The sequence below is a fragment of the Anomaloglossus baeobatrachus genome, chromosome 6 (assembly GCF_048569485.1).
Source record: "Anomaloglossus baeobatrachus isolate aAnoBae1 chromosome 6, aAnoBae1.hap1, whole genome shotgun sequence".
NCBI classification, from domain to species: domain Eukaryota; kingdom Metazoa; phylum Chordata; class Amphibia; order Anura; family Aromobatidae; genus Anomaloglossus; species Anomaloglossus baeobatrachus.
Genome location: NC_134358.1, coordinates 349528032 through 349542249, shown reverse-complemented (window position 1 = coordinate 349542249; position 14218 = coordinate 349528032). Strand labels below are relative to the sequence as shown.

The 14218-nt window shown below is 43.5% G+C and overlaps 1 protein-coding gene across 9 annotated transcripts in view; it reads right to left on the bottom strand.

Annotated features, from left to right (window-relative positions):
- RECK (reversion inducing cysteine rich protein with kazal motifs) overlaps window positions 1-14218 on the bottom strand; it is a 1668523-nt gene that overhangs the window by 370548 nt on the left and 1283757 nt on the right. For 7 of the 9 annotated variants that reach the window (XR_012724346.1, XR_012724347.1, XM_075314993.1 and 4 more), the window contains one exon: window positions 11205-11278. The exons of the other annotated variants lie outside the window; for them this stretch is intronic. Coding sequence is in view for 5 of the 7 variants with exons in the window: in XM_075314993.1 (XP_075171108.1) it covers window positions 11205-11278 (74 nt within the window). In the remaining 2 variants the exon portion in view is untranslated. The remainder of the gene's footprint in view (window positions 1-11204; window positions 11279-14218) is intronic. 9 annotated transcript variants of the gene reach the window in all.

The window sequence follows — 14218 nt, the reverse complement described above, 5'->3', positions numbered from 1 at the left end:
GGACCTTTGCATTTTTGAATCTATGATTACGCAAACAAAATGCCCTCAGAAAGTCCTGTCTAAATTATATCAAATATTGGTCTTAAATAAGCTACCGCAGAAACGGGCATTCATATCATTATGGGAAAAATATCTAGGCAGGAATTTTACAGAAGGAGATTTGATCCAAATTTATAAGAGATCCTTTGGCCCATCACATTGCGTGAAGGTACAGGAAAACTCATACAAATTAGTTACCAGATGGTATGTATCACCTTCTCAAGCTAGGACATGGTTCCCTTCGTCTTCAGAGTCATGTTGGAGGTGCAATAGAGAGCGAGGTACATACTTCCACATTTGGTGGCAGTGCGACCAGTTGCAGCCCTTCTGTGAAAATGTGATTACATACACCAAGCGGATTTGTAAACTGTCCTTTAATCCCCAACCCAGCCTAATCTTCCTGAAATTGGGCAGCAACCCACAAAACACTCCGAACAAAACTCTCCTCCTATTCCTCCTAGCGGCGGCCAAACTGCTCATCCTCCCCCTTTGGCGCTCGACAAGTATACCTACTATCCAAACTTGGATGCTCAAAATCGACCAGTTATATCATATTGAAGAGCTGGCAGCTTTAGCTTATCACTCTCAAGATAAATTTAGACTCATCTGGGCCCCCTGGTTGAAGTTCCGAGAATCCTCCGAGTACTTTGAATTGGTGGCGTCTTGACCTGCTCCCACCCCCCCCTCCCTCCCCCGAGCCAGCTATGATATATTTCTTATCTAGATTAAACCTCACTCACACCTCCTGTCTCTCACTATCTTCTTGAAACCATCCTTTCCTTTCTTTACACCCCCCATCCTACTATTGACATGTTTTACATATGTTCATTTCACTAATGTTGATTATTTACAAAAGTTTTTTGTTGATTTCACATGGACTGCAATGGTAAACACACCTAACGGAGATATTTCCAACAAGGGAAGAAAGATTATGCAGAACTGTGGACCGAACTTTGGATCTAAATCCTTCCCTCCAGGATTCGAGTGCCTTATATTTTCTCACATATATTCATTGTTTTATGTTACGTTATATCAATTGTTTGCTCTGAATACTTGGAAGGTGTGCACTGTGTTTCATATGCTAATTTTCACTATAATAAAAAGAATATTGAAAATAAAAAAGAAACGCGACCTATCCAGGACGCTAATGCTTTGGTATACGCTTACATCTCTTTTATTGTAGTTTGCAGAAGATTAGAGTAGGTAACTTTTCCCAAGTTTTTGATTGGAAATGTTAAGTGAATGCCCAGGTAAGGAATATTGTCTGTTGCCCAAATCAGTGGGCGTCTATACTTTTTTTACATCGTCTGAAATACCCATATTTAAGATCAGGGATTTACGCATATTGACTTTATAGTAACTAACTTGGCTAAACTGGGCAATAGAACGAAAAATATGACGTAGAGATACCTTAGGGTTTGTAACACACAAAATGACATTGTCCGCAAAGGGACCTATCTTGTTCTCCACCCTACCTACCAAAATTCCTGAGATTCCTCTCCCCTCCCTAATTGTTTGAGCAAATGGTTCCATCAGTAAAACAAAAATCAGTGGAGAGAGGGCATCCCTGCCTCGTTCCATTGGTTATACAGAATTTCTGGGTGTATTTTCTGCACAAGCCCTATTCAGGATGCTCATAAATGTCTCCCATTTGCTTTGTGTACTTGTATTACTTAGTACATCATCCCAGTTTATTGCACTAAGATCATCTCTCAACCGTTTAAAATTTGCTTTCCTGAAGTTTGGTGTCCTTGTAGCCCCTCTACTATACATCTTACTAAAGAATACCTGAAAACTTATTATTTTGTGATCACTATTCCCCAAGTAACCCCCAACTTGTATATTTGATATGCGGTCTGGCCTATTGGTTAGTACAAGGTCTAGTAGTGCTCCCCCTCTTGTGGGGTCCTGGACCATTTGTGAAAGGTAATTATCTTTCATTGTTATCAAAAATCTATTTCCTTTGCTGGAACTGCAAGTTTCTGTTCCCCAATTTATATCAGGATAGTTAAAGTCCCCCATAATAATTACCTCTCCGAGACTCGCTGCTTTATCAATTTTCTTTATGAGGAGATTCTCTACCTCTTCCATAATATTCGGCGTCTTATAACACACCCCTATCAGTATTTTATTATTCATTCTCCCCCCCCTTATCTCCACCCATAGGGACTCTATATTCTCAGTACCCTCACATATGTTGTCACGCAGGATGGGTTTTAAGGATGATTTTACATATAGACACACACCTCCCCCTCGCTTATTTGTACGGTCATTCCTGAATAGGCTATAACCCTGTAAGTTAACAGCCCAGTCATAGCTCTCATCCAGCCATGTCTCTGATATCCCCACTATATCATAATTTTTTTCAAACAATATTAATTCTAATTCCTCCACCTTATCTGCGAGGCTTCGGGCATTAGTGTACATGCACGTTACATATGACTCTGTACCTTTATTTCTGCTTACTGTATTAACTGTCCTAACCCTTCCCCACGTACCACCCCCAATTTCATTACTTGTGCCCTGGTCACTATCTGCACTACATTCCCCTTCTATAAAGTGAATACCCTAAGCCCCCATTCCTAGTTTAAACACTCCTCCAACCTTCTAGCCATCTTCTGCCCCAGCACAGCTGCACCCTCCCCATTAAGATGCAGCCCATCCCTAGCATAGAATCTGTAGCCAACTGAAAAATCGGCCCAATTCTCCAGGAACCCAAAACCCTCCTTTCTACACCAATTCCTGAGCCACCTGTTAACATCCCTGATCTCTCTTTGCCTCTCTGGTGTGGCTCGTGGCACAGGTAGTATTTCCGAAAATACCACCTTGGAGGTCCGTGCTTTAAGATTACAATCTAATTCCCTGAAATCATCTTTAAGGGCCTTCCACCTACCTCTAACTTTATCATTTGTGCCAATGTGTACAATGACCGCTGGGTCCTCCCCAGCCCCTCCCAGTAATCTGTCAACCCGATCAGCGATGTGCCAAACTCGAGTGCCAGGAAGACAACACACTGTTCGGCGATCCCTGTCTTTGTGACAGATTGCCCTATCTGTCCCCCTAATAATGGAGTCCCCCACTACCAGTACCTGTCTTGCCTGCCCTGCACTCCTATTCCCCTCCTTACTGGAGCAGACACTCCTCTGGCGTTCAGAGGTCATGCCCTGCTGCAGCAATGCTACCCCTGTAATGACATCCCCCTCATCTGCCAAGTTTGTAAACCTATTGGGGTGTGTCAGTTCAGGACTAGCCTTCCTAGCACTTTTCCCTTTACCACACTTTCTAACTGTCACCCAGCTACCTACCTCACCGTCCCTACTACGATCCTCCCCCACATCTGACCCAGCAAGCTGCTGCTCAGTGAGCTGCAAACTCCTTTCCATATTGCTAATGCATCTCAGAGTTGTTAGCTGCTCATTTAGATCCAGTATCTGGGCTTCCAAATGTACAACTTGCGCACATCTCGAACAACAGTATGCACCCTCGAACGGCTTTTCAAGGACTGCATACATTAGACAAGATGCACACTGGATCGCATAAGCAATAGTGGAGCACATTTTCTAATGGAGAAAACACTAAACAAATGTTATGTAATTAAACAACTAAATACAAACAATTCTACTCACACTTACTTTTGCTCACACTTTGTTCACTCACGCTCACAATGAAGAAGACGGGCCAAAATTCTGGCGGCGCGCAATTTTCAGAAGTCTTCCTTCCGGCTGTAACGGCCAAAACCCGGTTCTCCTTGAGCTTGCGGTAACTTTTCACTTATCCCAGTCCCTATATAACACTAGAGGACTCCTGCGCTGTCTCTTATATGATCAGAGCAGGCACCTTGCAGCAACTGGACAATGCAGTTAAGTGAATTTGTAACATAAAAACAGGTAAATATATCTTTGTACCATGTTAGGAAGTAGATATAAAAAAAATTGTTTAAAAACACTCAGTGGTCCTCAGTGGTTGATACCATTTAATGGCTAACTGAAAAGATGGTAAGAAATAGCAAGCTTTCAAGACTACTCAGGTCTCTTCATCAGGCTCCATTCTACAGTATGTCCTGTTGTGTAAAAATATGTGACGAAATCTTGCTATTGCTATTATTACCATCTTTTCAGTTAGCCATAAAAATGTATCAACCACTGAGGACTCTTAGTTCTTTTAAACATTTTTTTATAACTTAGAAACACTAATATTTAAACATATTTGATATACTGTTTAAAATTTCCTTGGTATTATGACATTGTTCCTAGCTGGTAGCATACAGCAAGAGGAGAAAAGTGTATTAGGTGGCCAGCCTAATAAGAAAAGTAGGAAATAAAAAGCCTTCACACTCATTCACACAGAAGTTGTCAGACTAGGAAAAGTCCTGCACTACCAGGATTAAAGACATAAAAAAAAAAAACGTTCTACCTCTTCACACCGTCGCTCCATTCTTTCTCCAATTGAGTCTACAAGAAATTGTAATGCCTACACCGGCATCCCCACATGGTCCTTCACCCCCCCCACCCCACCCCTCGGAGACGTCGGCTGTCTTACTAGTCTGTCCCTCCTGCGGTTGTGTCCCATGCTGCTGTCTCCCAGCAGCTGTGTTTTCATTGCAGACTTCCTGTTTCTGCTCTAGAAAATCATGTGCGGCCACGCCTCTTTCTTAAATGGACAGCGCACCCTTAACCCGGAAGTGCCTCTCCAGCAGGCTAAGAGGCTGCAGTTATTTAACGTACTTCCTCCCTTTAGGAAGTGCCTGGGCAACGAGTCTAATACATTGCTAGTTCTCAGATCCCCTAGCACTGGGCTGCTGTTGTATTGTGCTAGTTACTGTTGCTAACATATGTTTGTGTTTCAAGTGTGCTGTTGCTGTTATCCTTATCCTGCCATTGTTGCTACAAGCTACTACGCAGGCCGCCAACCACAATACCCGTTGCCGCAAAGTATCCTTGTGGAGGTGGCCTGAGCTGTAGCTTGTTTGTTCAAACGTAAGAAGAATATCTGTGTATGTAAATAATCAAAATGTAGATGTAGCTGCATAATAATCTGTCTGTCTATGTAGCCATCGCATAGACCCATAATATAATTCTAAGCTGTATAGTCATGAAGGGATTAACCAAAGATAATGAAGCCAGAATGTGAAACTGCAAAGTCTTATCAGAAGATTCACACAGAAAGAATTTATAACAGAGATGTGTTTTCATAGCATGCTGGGAGAAAATGGGGAGTGGAATCCTCCTTAAACTCTGTGTTCTGGCTTCAAAGTTATTGATGCATATTGTATATTTGGATCTATCGAATACATGACTTGTTCAGTTGGTGACACTGGCTCAAAGAGAATATGTCTCATGTGTTCATTGTCGGATATATTAATATCGGCACCGATATATATACCGTAGCTAATACGGCACCGGTCTCTGAATATCCTAAACGAAGATACCATTAGTTATCTTTACCCAAAATTCCTCCCTTGACAGTTTGGCGCACCAGCGTGAAGCTCCTTTCATGGATGCATCACCGACCTACAAATACCGATGCTTTTGACGTCGCAGACTGAGATCTCCCTCTCCTCTAAACAGGCTGATCACCTCCAACCCCACGAGTAAGTGTTACATACTGTGTATTCACTACCGTTGTGGTTGGTTTTGGAGAGGAGGGAGTGACGGGCTGTGTGTCCTTATCGGTGTTAAAAGGTACCTGATTGTAACTCAGGGGTAGTGCCCGCTGGGGCTCAGAGCATGATTCCAGCCCTGAGGTGTGGATCGAGAGTGTCACACGGGATCCAGAGGACGGTTGTTAGGGCAGGAAAGACGGTGGTGGCCGGATATAGCTAGTTAGACTGACCCGGTATGTAATTAAAGACGCGGGGGGGGACCCATGATTGAAGATAGGGATTAGGACGTTAAATTTGATAGTTGACCAAGTCTGGAGGTCGGGACATTCTTGTATATGCATGTACATTTTTGTACGTCCTCCTCCTTTCATGGGATACATACCTGTGATTGAAAATAGGGATTAGGACAAATTGGTGCAGCTGATCAAGTCCGGAGGCAATACATTTTGTACCCCTCCTTCTTTCGTGGGATACCCTTATTACTATATAGCTGAGGAAGCGGCTAGTATAGAGGTGGAGCCTTAGATGCCGGCCGGACTCTAACGCACACCACATAGTCATAAATTAGTGTAACCCGGACACCACCAAGATAGTAAAAAATGTTTAGAACGGAGAAGACAAGGTTAAGAAACCCGAGGATTTACAGAATGTGCTGGATTTAGTAAACATTCCTTAGGTGGGGGGCATGTGCTGTAGACAGTTCAGCTGTGCATCATGCCCCGGAGATTTTCAGAGTATTACTTGTTAATTGATGCTGAATTGTTTAACAGAATAACGCAGATATTGCTATCGAAAGGATATATTGAGGTCAAAGATTAAGATGAGCAAGGAGATATTGTATTTTCCTATAGGTTACCCAAGTCAGAGGATGGTTTTAGGGGCACTCAGGAAGGTTGTTTTGTTGCTATTTCACAGCTTGATTCTGGACGAGCTCCGGAGTTATTCATAGATGCTGCAGTCTCACCCATTATCTAAAATCCCTTAATTCTTTCTGTACTGCCCACTCCTGCCTCTATCTATCCAGAAGTACCAATTGAAAAACCACCCCCATAAGACCCAGCCAGCTGCACATGTTACCAGTGTGGCTACCAAACCACAGACTGGAGAGATAGTTGTAATAATTATTCAGCTCACTGCCCACACCTGAGCTACGGCCATAAGCCTGTCCCAATCCTCCCGCATTTTAACTCCTGGAGGAGGTTACTATGTGTCTCCTCTAGATCAGAGCACAACCAAGCAGACTCAGGAGCTGTTATCCACACCCATACCCCTGGTCCCTCCTGTACCTGCAATGCCGTCTCACCCCTACCGGCCAGTCTGAAGCCACGCTCCCCAGTTACCAATCCCCACCCCTTGGATCCCCCTCCTTCCCCTAGGACACATAGTGAGCCTTACCCCGAACCTGAGGAGGAACAGCCCTCATTCAAATATGTCCCTTTCAACTCCACCCAGTCAGCGGCATTAATCCACTGCCTGCCAAATCCCGAAATTAACCCTATACGATTTTATAGGAAGATGCTACAGGTCCAACAGTTATATTCAGCTGCTCAGAAGGACCTGGTTAATCTCACCAAGATAAAAACAGGAGACAGTTTTTGGCCCTTAATGGAGCCCTATCTCACAATGCCCCCAGGCACTGATGACACCACTTTCTAAAGTGAACAACAGTATTATGCTGCTTTAAAAAGATGGGCTCAAGATCAATTGGTATATACAAACGCGCCGGTGCAGCCCCCACCACAGCCCATGCCCCAACAGAGCCCAAACCCCGTATACGTAGCTCCCAATTAACAAAACCAGCAGAGCCAACAACGGAATTGTTGGCGTTGTGGTCAGCCCGGTCACTATCAAAGAAAGTAAACAATAGGATAAAGAGTTGCACACCACTCACAATGTATAGGGGAATAATGAAACGAAGAACTGCTATGGGAATTCTAGACTGAAAAATATAATGGACTATCTGAAAAAAGTGAAAAACATAAAATGATATGTGCATAACTGCTATGAATAATAGGAATGAGAGATGTTTAGCCATTGTATTGATCAATGCAAAAAAGCCCCAAAACCAAACGCCAAGGTAATCTCTATTTTTTATATTTTTCACTTTTTTTCAGATAGTCCATTGTATTTTTCAGTCTAGAATTCCCACAAAGGGGAGCCACGGACTGCTTGCCCCTTTGCTGCAGTGATTTCCAGTCCCAAACCACCCGTTCTAATGATGCCTTCCATTCCACCCCATCAATCTTAAAGCTTCTGTAATATATGTTTTTGAAGTGGTTTTATTTCTACTGGCTAATACAGTACAGAGATATATTTTACATATTTCTGTAATGAAAGTTCTCTCCATGGCCCCTCTTCTATCTGTTTTTCCCATCAGCCATTCTAATATCGCGCACCCTGAAGCAGATATGCCAAAGTAGTACATAGAAACAAAAAATAAGGGGGGAAGTAGTTATCTACTATAGTTTTTCCAGCAGTAGATGGTGCAGCAGACATATTGGATAGGCTTTAAAGCTGGCCTTTCTTTTGCAACAGTTATGTCATGTTAATTGGACTACTATGAAATATGTCTGATATAAGAAAGATCTAATGCCTATGTCTTTTAGTTTTTGTTTTTATAGATGGAACAAGATCTTGGTCAATTCTGCACTGGATATGCTACAGTTTACACAACATGAGGTAGTCTAAATTTGAACCACTCCCTCCCCTCCTATTGGTACAGGAGGAAGTGACGTAAATGTCTCTCTAAATGGGTGGAGCAGTAGTAAGAGTCAAAATATGTATGAAGAATACAGATCTTTCCTGTTGTCAAATGAGCTAGGTATGCTGAAGATAAAGTTTAGATCTGAGCTGATGGAATCGGATGGAGATCCCCACACAGGTGCAGCTGACCAAGAAGCAGTGAACGGGCCTAGAGTTGAGGAGTCCTTTACCATGCATATGGACCATACCTCGGTGACACCTGTCACGTCAGTGACTTATGTTACTCCTTGTGTTCTTAAATCCCTACAGGAACAAGTGAATCAACAAAGAGTGGAGTGCGAGACGCAGGGAGCCAGCTGACTGAGGAAGGTCTGTGGATAAAGGGCGGTAAGCTTTCTCTGCCATGAGATCTCTTCTTAATGATGGCTCAAGTAACATGGACTAAAATCTGTGAACGCCGGATATCAGTGTGCGCTTTGGTAACACCAGGGTTCAGTACCCAGGTAGGCGAACTCGCCCAGTCTTGTAAAACACGTTCTTAAAACAATGAAGAAAAAACTGTAACGAGTCCACAGAAACATTCTGCACCTGCTCTACCCATTTTTAGAGACTGCAAACTGATTATAGATGTATATCATGAGCACGTTGTATGCAAGTCTGTGCGTGTTGTGTAGATTTCTCTTCAGGTTTGGTCAGAGGCATTCTAGTGCAGAAAACGACGTCATTGCTGAAAATCCACATAATGCAAGTGGTATGTAAAAAAACCCCCAAACTAATATCTTGTAAACTAATGTGTGTTTTGTTAGTGTGTTTTGTTTCTCTTTAGTAACAAACAGGTTTCAATGTAAAATGTTTTTTGGTTTAGCACAAAGCACGTACAATTTTTATGTGATTGACTGAATAGTGAAATAAACAAGTGTATTTTCTAATTCCAGATCCTAAATCAGAGTTAGTATATGGTTTTCGGTCAGGAGACAAATTAATCCTAAAAGGACAAATGAGAAAGAGCCATGAGTTAAGATTAGATGAGCTGATTCAGCTTGTCCCCACCGCAGAAATTTCGATGACGCTCAATGGCAGGACAACATGGAGTCACGCCTCACATTGTTGAAGGGTCGATCCACCAGAGCTGCACTGAGCATCCTGCTCATTTTTATCCTTTTCAAAAGACCTGTACAGTCTCAAACCATCATTGCCAAAATAGTTTAGGCCCCTTTACACACTGAGACTTTCTAGCGATCCCACCAGCTATCCCAACATGGCCGGGATTGCTACAAAGTCTCTGGTGAGTTGCTGGTGAGCTGTCAAACAGGCAAACCTGGAAAACGACGCAACAGCGATACAGATCTGCAGAACGACCTAGCTAGTCATTGGGGACGTTGTAAAGCAGCTTTTTGAAAGGGAAGTCGCTAACGAAGTCGCTGTAAAGGCCCCTTTACACACTGAGACTTTCTAGCGATCACGCTGCACAGCAGGAAACAAAGGACCAAACAATGGTCCTGAGAGATGTGTAATGATCAGCAACCTCACAGCAGGGGCCAGGTCGCTGATGTGTTTCACACACTGCAATGTCGCTGGGGAGGTCGCTAATACGTCACAAAACCAGTGACGTTACAGCGATGTCGTTTGCGATGTTGCAGTGTGTAAAGGGGCCTTTAGAAGAGAGGACTTAGAGAACCTTGAGACATGGGAAAGTCCAACTACAAAGGGTAAGGACTCGCCTAGGGGACCTTGGTCTTAAACCGGTGAAGAAACCAGATATATAAGATATGAAAGAGATATATATATATATATATATATATATATAAAAAGAGAGAGAGATGTAATTAGAGTCCCGAGGGGAGTAGGTCGCAAATAAGTTCCAAGTAAAATGTATTTAAATTATCTAAATAGGGAAAATTTTAAAATTTAAGGTTGATAATATTCACAGATATTTTATTAAGGGGGGACTGTGGAGGTGGCCTGAGCTGTAGCTTGTTTGTTCAAACGTAATAAGAATATCTGTGTATGTAAATAATCAAAATGTAGATGTAGTTGCATAATAATCTGTCTATGTAGCCATCGCATAGACCCATAATATAATTCTAAGCTGTATGGTCATGAAGGGGTTAACCAAAGATAATGAAGCCAGAATGTGAAACTGCAAAGTCGAATCAGAAGATTATCACAGAATGTATAACAGAGATGTGTTTTCATAGCATGCTGGGAGAAATTGGGGAGTGGAATCCTCCTTAAACTCTGTGTTCTGGCTTCAAGGTTATTGATGCATATTGTATAATTGGATCTATCGAATACACGAGTTGTTCAGTTGGTGACGCTGGCTAAAAGAGAATATGTCTCATGTGTTCATTGTCTGATATATTAATATCGGCACTGATATATATAGCTAATATGGCACTGGCCTAAATGAAGATACCATTAGCTATCTTTACCCAAAATTCCTCCCTTGAAATTCTCCCCAGCTGATGCTGCTGTATCCATCTATCCCAGTCAAAACCAGCCTGCTGATGCTGTTGTTAATTCCCAGAGACTGTCGCTTCCATAACCTTGAGGCCAGCTGTCACAGCACCAGTCTCCCCGATTGTCATCCGGTCTCACACCTGTAGCGTAACACCCTCACCATTAGAAGTTCTGTTGAAAACTATGTGTAGTTCCACAGTCAAGCCCCTCTGGGTTCTCTGTGTGCTGTAGGTTTGCTAAATCCTTGCTCGCCTGGCGAGCATAACAGAAATAGTCATGCTGATGAGGGGGTGCCTAGGGTGCACAAGTTGTAAATACAACTCTGTTTGTCAAAATATGAAAACCCTTTCAATTATTTTAAGATATCTATTTATCTATTTTCCCAGGGAAAATACTATACCTCAGCAAATCTGTCTAACTTTTCTTTATCATATAAGATCCTTAGAACTCCAGCACATAAAGGACAGCATGCTCCTGAATGGATGAATGAAACAAACAAACAAATCAAAACATTAGTTCATTTATACTCTAAGGCAAAGCATTAAAAATGGCTAATAAAAGAGGATCTGTCACTTGCTCATAAAATTGAGCTAAATATCTTTTAAAAATCTGTGAGTTCCTCTGATTCTGCTGCTCTAGTACATTTTGCACTGCATAATTTCACGAAAAAAATATTTGCACTTGTTTCATCTGGAGAGCTCTATGTGAAATATCTGCTTTGCAGTTCTACTGTGTGTTTCTTCACAGTCTTCTCTCGGGCATGCACTTTCACTGTTGCATCCCAGACATTGCCGGTCGTACCTTTGAAGCATCTGAGACTGCTAGAACAGCTGTTGAGCTGTGATTGGCAGCATCTGGGATGGAGTGATGAAAGAGCACACCCCTAACAAGACCGTAAAGAAATGCTCAATTGGACTGAAAGTAAAAATTTCACATATAAGCGCCAGAAGAAACAAATATGAATACCTCTGCAATGCAGTGACGTAGTATAAAACAGAGAAATGCAGCAGAATCATGGTGGCTCAGGTGTTTTATAATATTATTATTATTATTTATTATTATAGCGCCATTTATTCCATGGCGCTTTACAAGTGAAAGAGGGTATACGTACAACAATCATTAACAGTACAAGACAGACTGGTATAGGAGGAGAGAGGACCCTGCCCGCGAGGGCTCACAGTCTACAGGGAATGGGTGATGGTACAATAGGTGAGGACAGAGCTGGTTGTGCAGTGGTCTACTGGACTGAGGGCTATTGTAGGTTGTAGGCTTGTTGGAAGAGGTGGGTCTTGAGGTTCCTCTTGAAGCTTTCCATGGTAGTGGAGAGTCTGATGTGCTGAGGTAGAGCGTTCCAGAGTATGGGGGATGCGCGGGAGAAATCTTGTACACGATTGTGGGAAGAGGAGATAAGAGAGGAGCACAGAAGGAGATCTTGTGAGGATCTAAGGTTGCGTGCAGGTAGGTACCGGGAGACTAGGTCACAGATGTAGGGAGGAGACAGGTTGTGCATGGCTTTGTATGTCATGGTCAATGTTTTGAACTGGAGTCATTGGGCAATGGGAAGCCAGTGAAGGGATTGGCAGAGTGGCAAGGCTGGGGAATAGCGAGGGGAGAGGTGGATTAAGCGGGCTGCAGAGTTTAGGATAGATTGGAGGGGTGCAAGTGTGTTGGAAGGTAGGCCAGAGAGCAGGAGGTTGCAGTAGTCGAGGCGGGAGATGATGAGGGCATGCACTAATGTTTTTGCAGATTCTTGGTTAAGGAAAGCACGGATCCGGGAGATATTTTTGAGTTGTAATCGGCATGAGTTGAAGAGGGCTTGGATGTGTGGCTTGAAGCATAGAGCAGAGTCGAGGGTCACTCCAAGGCAACGAGCTTGTGAGACTGGGGTGAGTGAGCAACCATCGAGTTTGATGGAAAGGCTTGTTGGAGGAGGTGAGTGAGGAGGAGGAAAGACAATAAACTCTGTTTTGTCCATGTTAAGTTTTAGGAATCGTGCAGAGAAGGATGAAATAGCAGAGAGACATTGTGGTATTTTGATTAGTAGAGAGGTAATGTCAGGTCCAGAGAGGTAGATCCGTGTGTCATCGGTATAGAGATGATACTGGAAGCCGTGGGACTCAATGAGCTGTCCCAGGCCGAAGGTGTAGATGGAGAACAGCAGGGGTCCAAGAACTGAGCCTTGGGGGACACCGACAGATAGGGGGCGAGATGAGGAAGTGGTGTGAGAATGGGAGACGCTGAAAGTTCGGTCAGTTAGGTATGAGGAGATCCAAGATAGGGCTAAGTCTGTGATGCCCAGAGATGAGAGAATCTGTAGTAGGAGGGAATGGTCTACTGTGTCGAAAGCAGAGGACAGGTCCAGGAGGAGGAGGATAGAGTAGTGTCGCTTGGCTTTGGCGGTTAGTAGATCATTGGTGACTTTGGTTAGGGCAGTTTCGGTAGAATGATGTGGTCGGAAGCCAGATTGAAGCCGGTCAAAGAGGGAGCAGGAGGAGAGGTATGAGGACAATTCAAGATGGACATGCTGTTCCAGTAGTTTTGAGGCGTAGGGGAGAAGGGATATGGGGCGATAGTTTGACACAGAGGATGGGTCAAGGGAGGGCTTTTTGAGGATGGGTGTAATAGAGACATGTTTAAAGCATGAAGGGAATACACCACTTGCTAGTGATAGGTTGAAGAGATGGGTTAGGGCTGGGATGAGGACTGCGGTGATGTTGGGGATGAGGTGCGATGGGAGCGGGTCCAGTGCACAGGTGGTTAGATGTGATCTTGAGAGTAGAGTGGAGAGATTGTTTTCTGTCATGGTGGAGAAGCTGGATTTGGAGGAAGAGGGATGAGTAGCTATGATGAGGGGCTGTGGGGATTGTGGGCCAAAGCTTGCTCTGATGTTGTCAATCTTCCGCTTGAAGAAAGAGGCAAAGTCTTCAGCTGAGAGGAGAGGAGAGGGAGGTGGTGCCGGAGGACGGAGGAGAGAATTGAAAGTGTTGAATAGCTGTTTAGGGTTGTGAGAGAAAGATGATATGAGGGATGAGAAGTAGGTTTGTTTTGCAGCAGTGAGTGTGGACTTGAAAGTGGTGAGGGACTCTTTATATGCAATGAAGTGCTCAGTGGAATGAGACCTCTTCCATCTGCGCTCAGCAATTCTGGAGGCCCGTCTTAGTTCTTTAGTCTGCCTTGTGTGCCAGGGTTGCCTGTTGATTGTGCGGGTTTTGGTGTGTGTGAGGGGGGCAGCTGATTCGAGAGCTGCAGAGATTGTAGTATTGTATAAAGTTGCAGCGGCATCTGCATCATGTAGAAATGCAATGTCTGTGAGGGGGAGAAGGGACTGAGAAAGGGCGTGTAAATCAATGTGTTTGATATTTCTGCGAGGGTGTGAAAATTTGTGGAGGGGGGTTGCATACTTGGAGAAGAGAG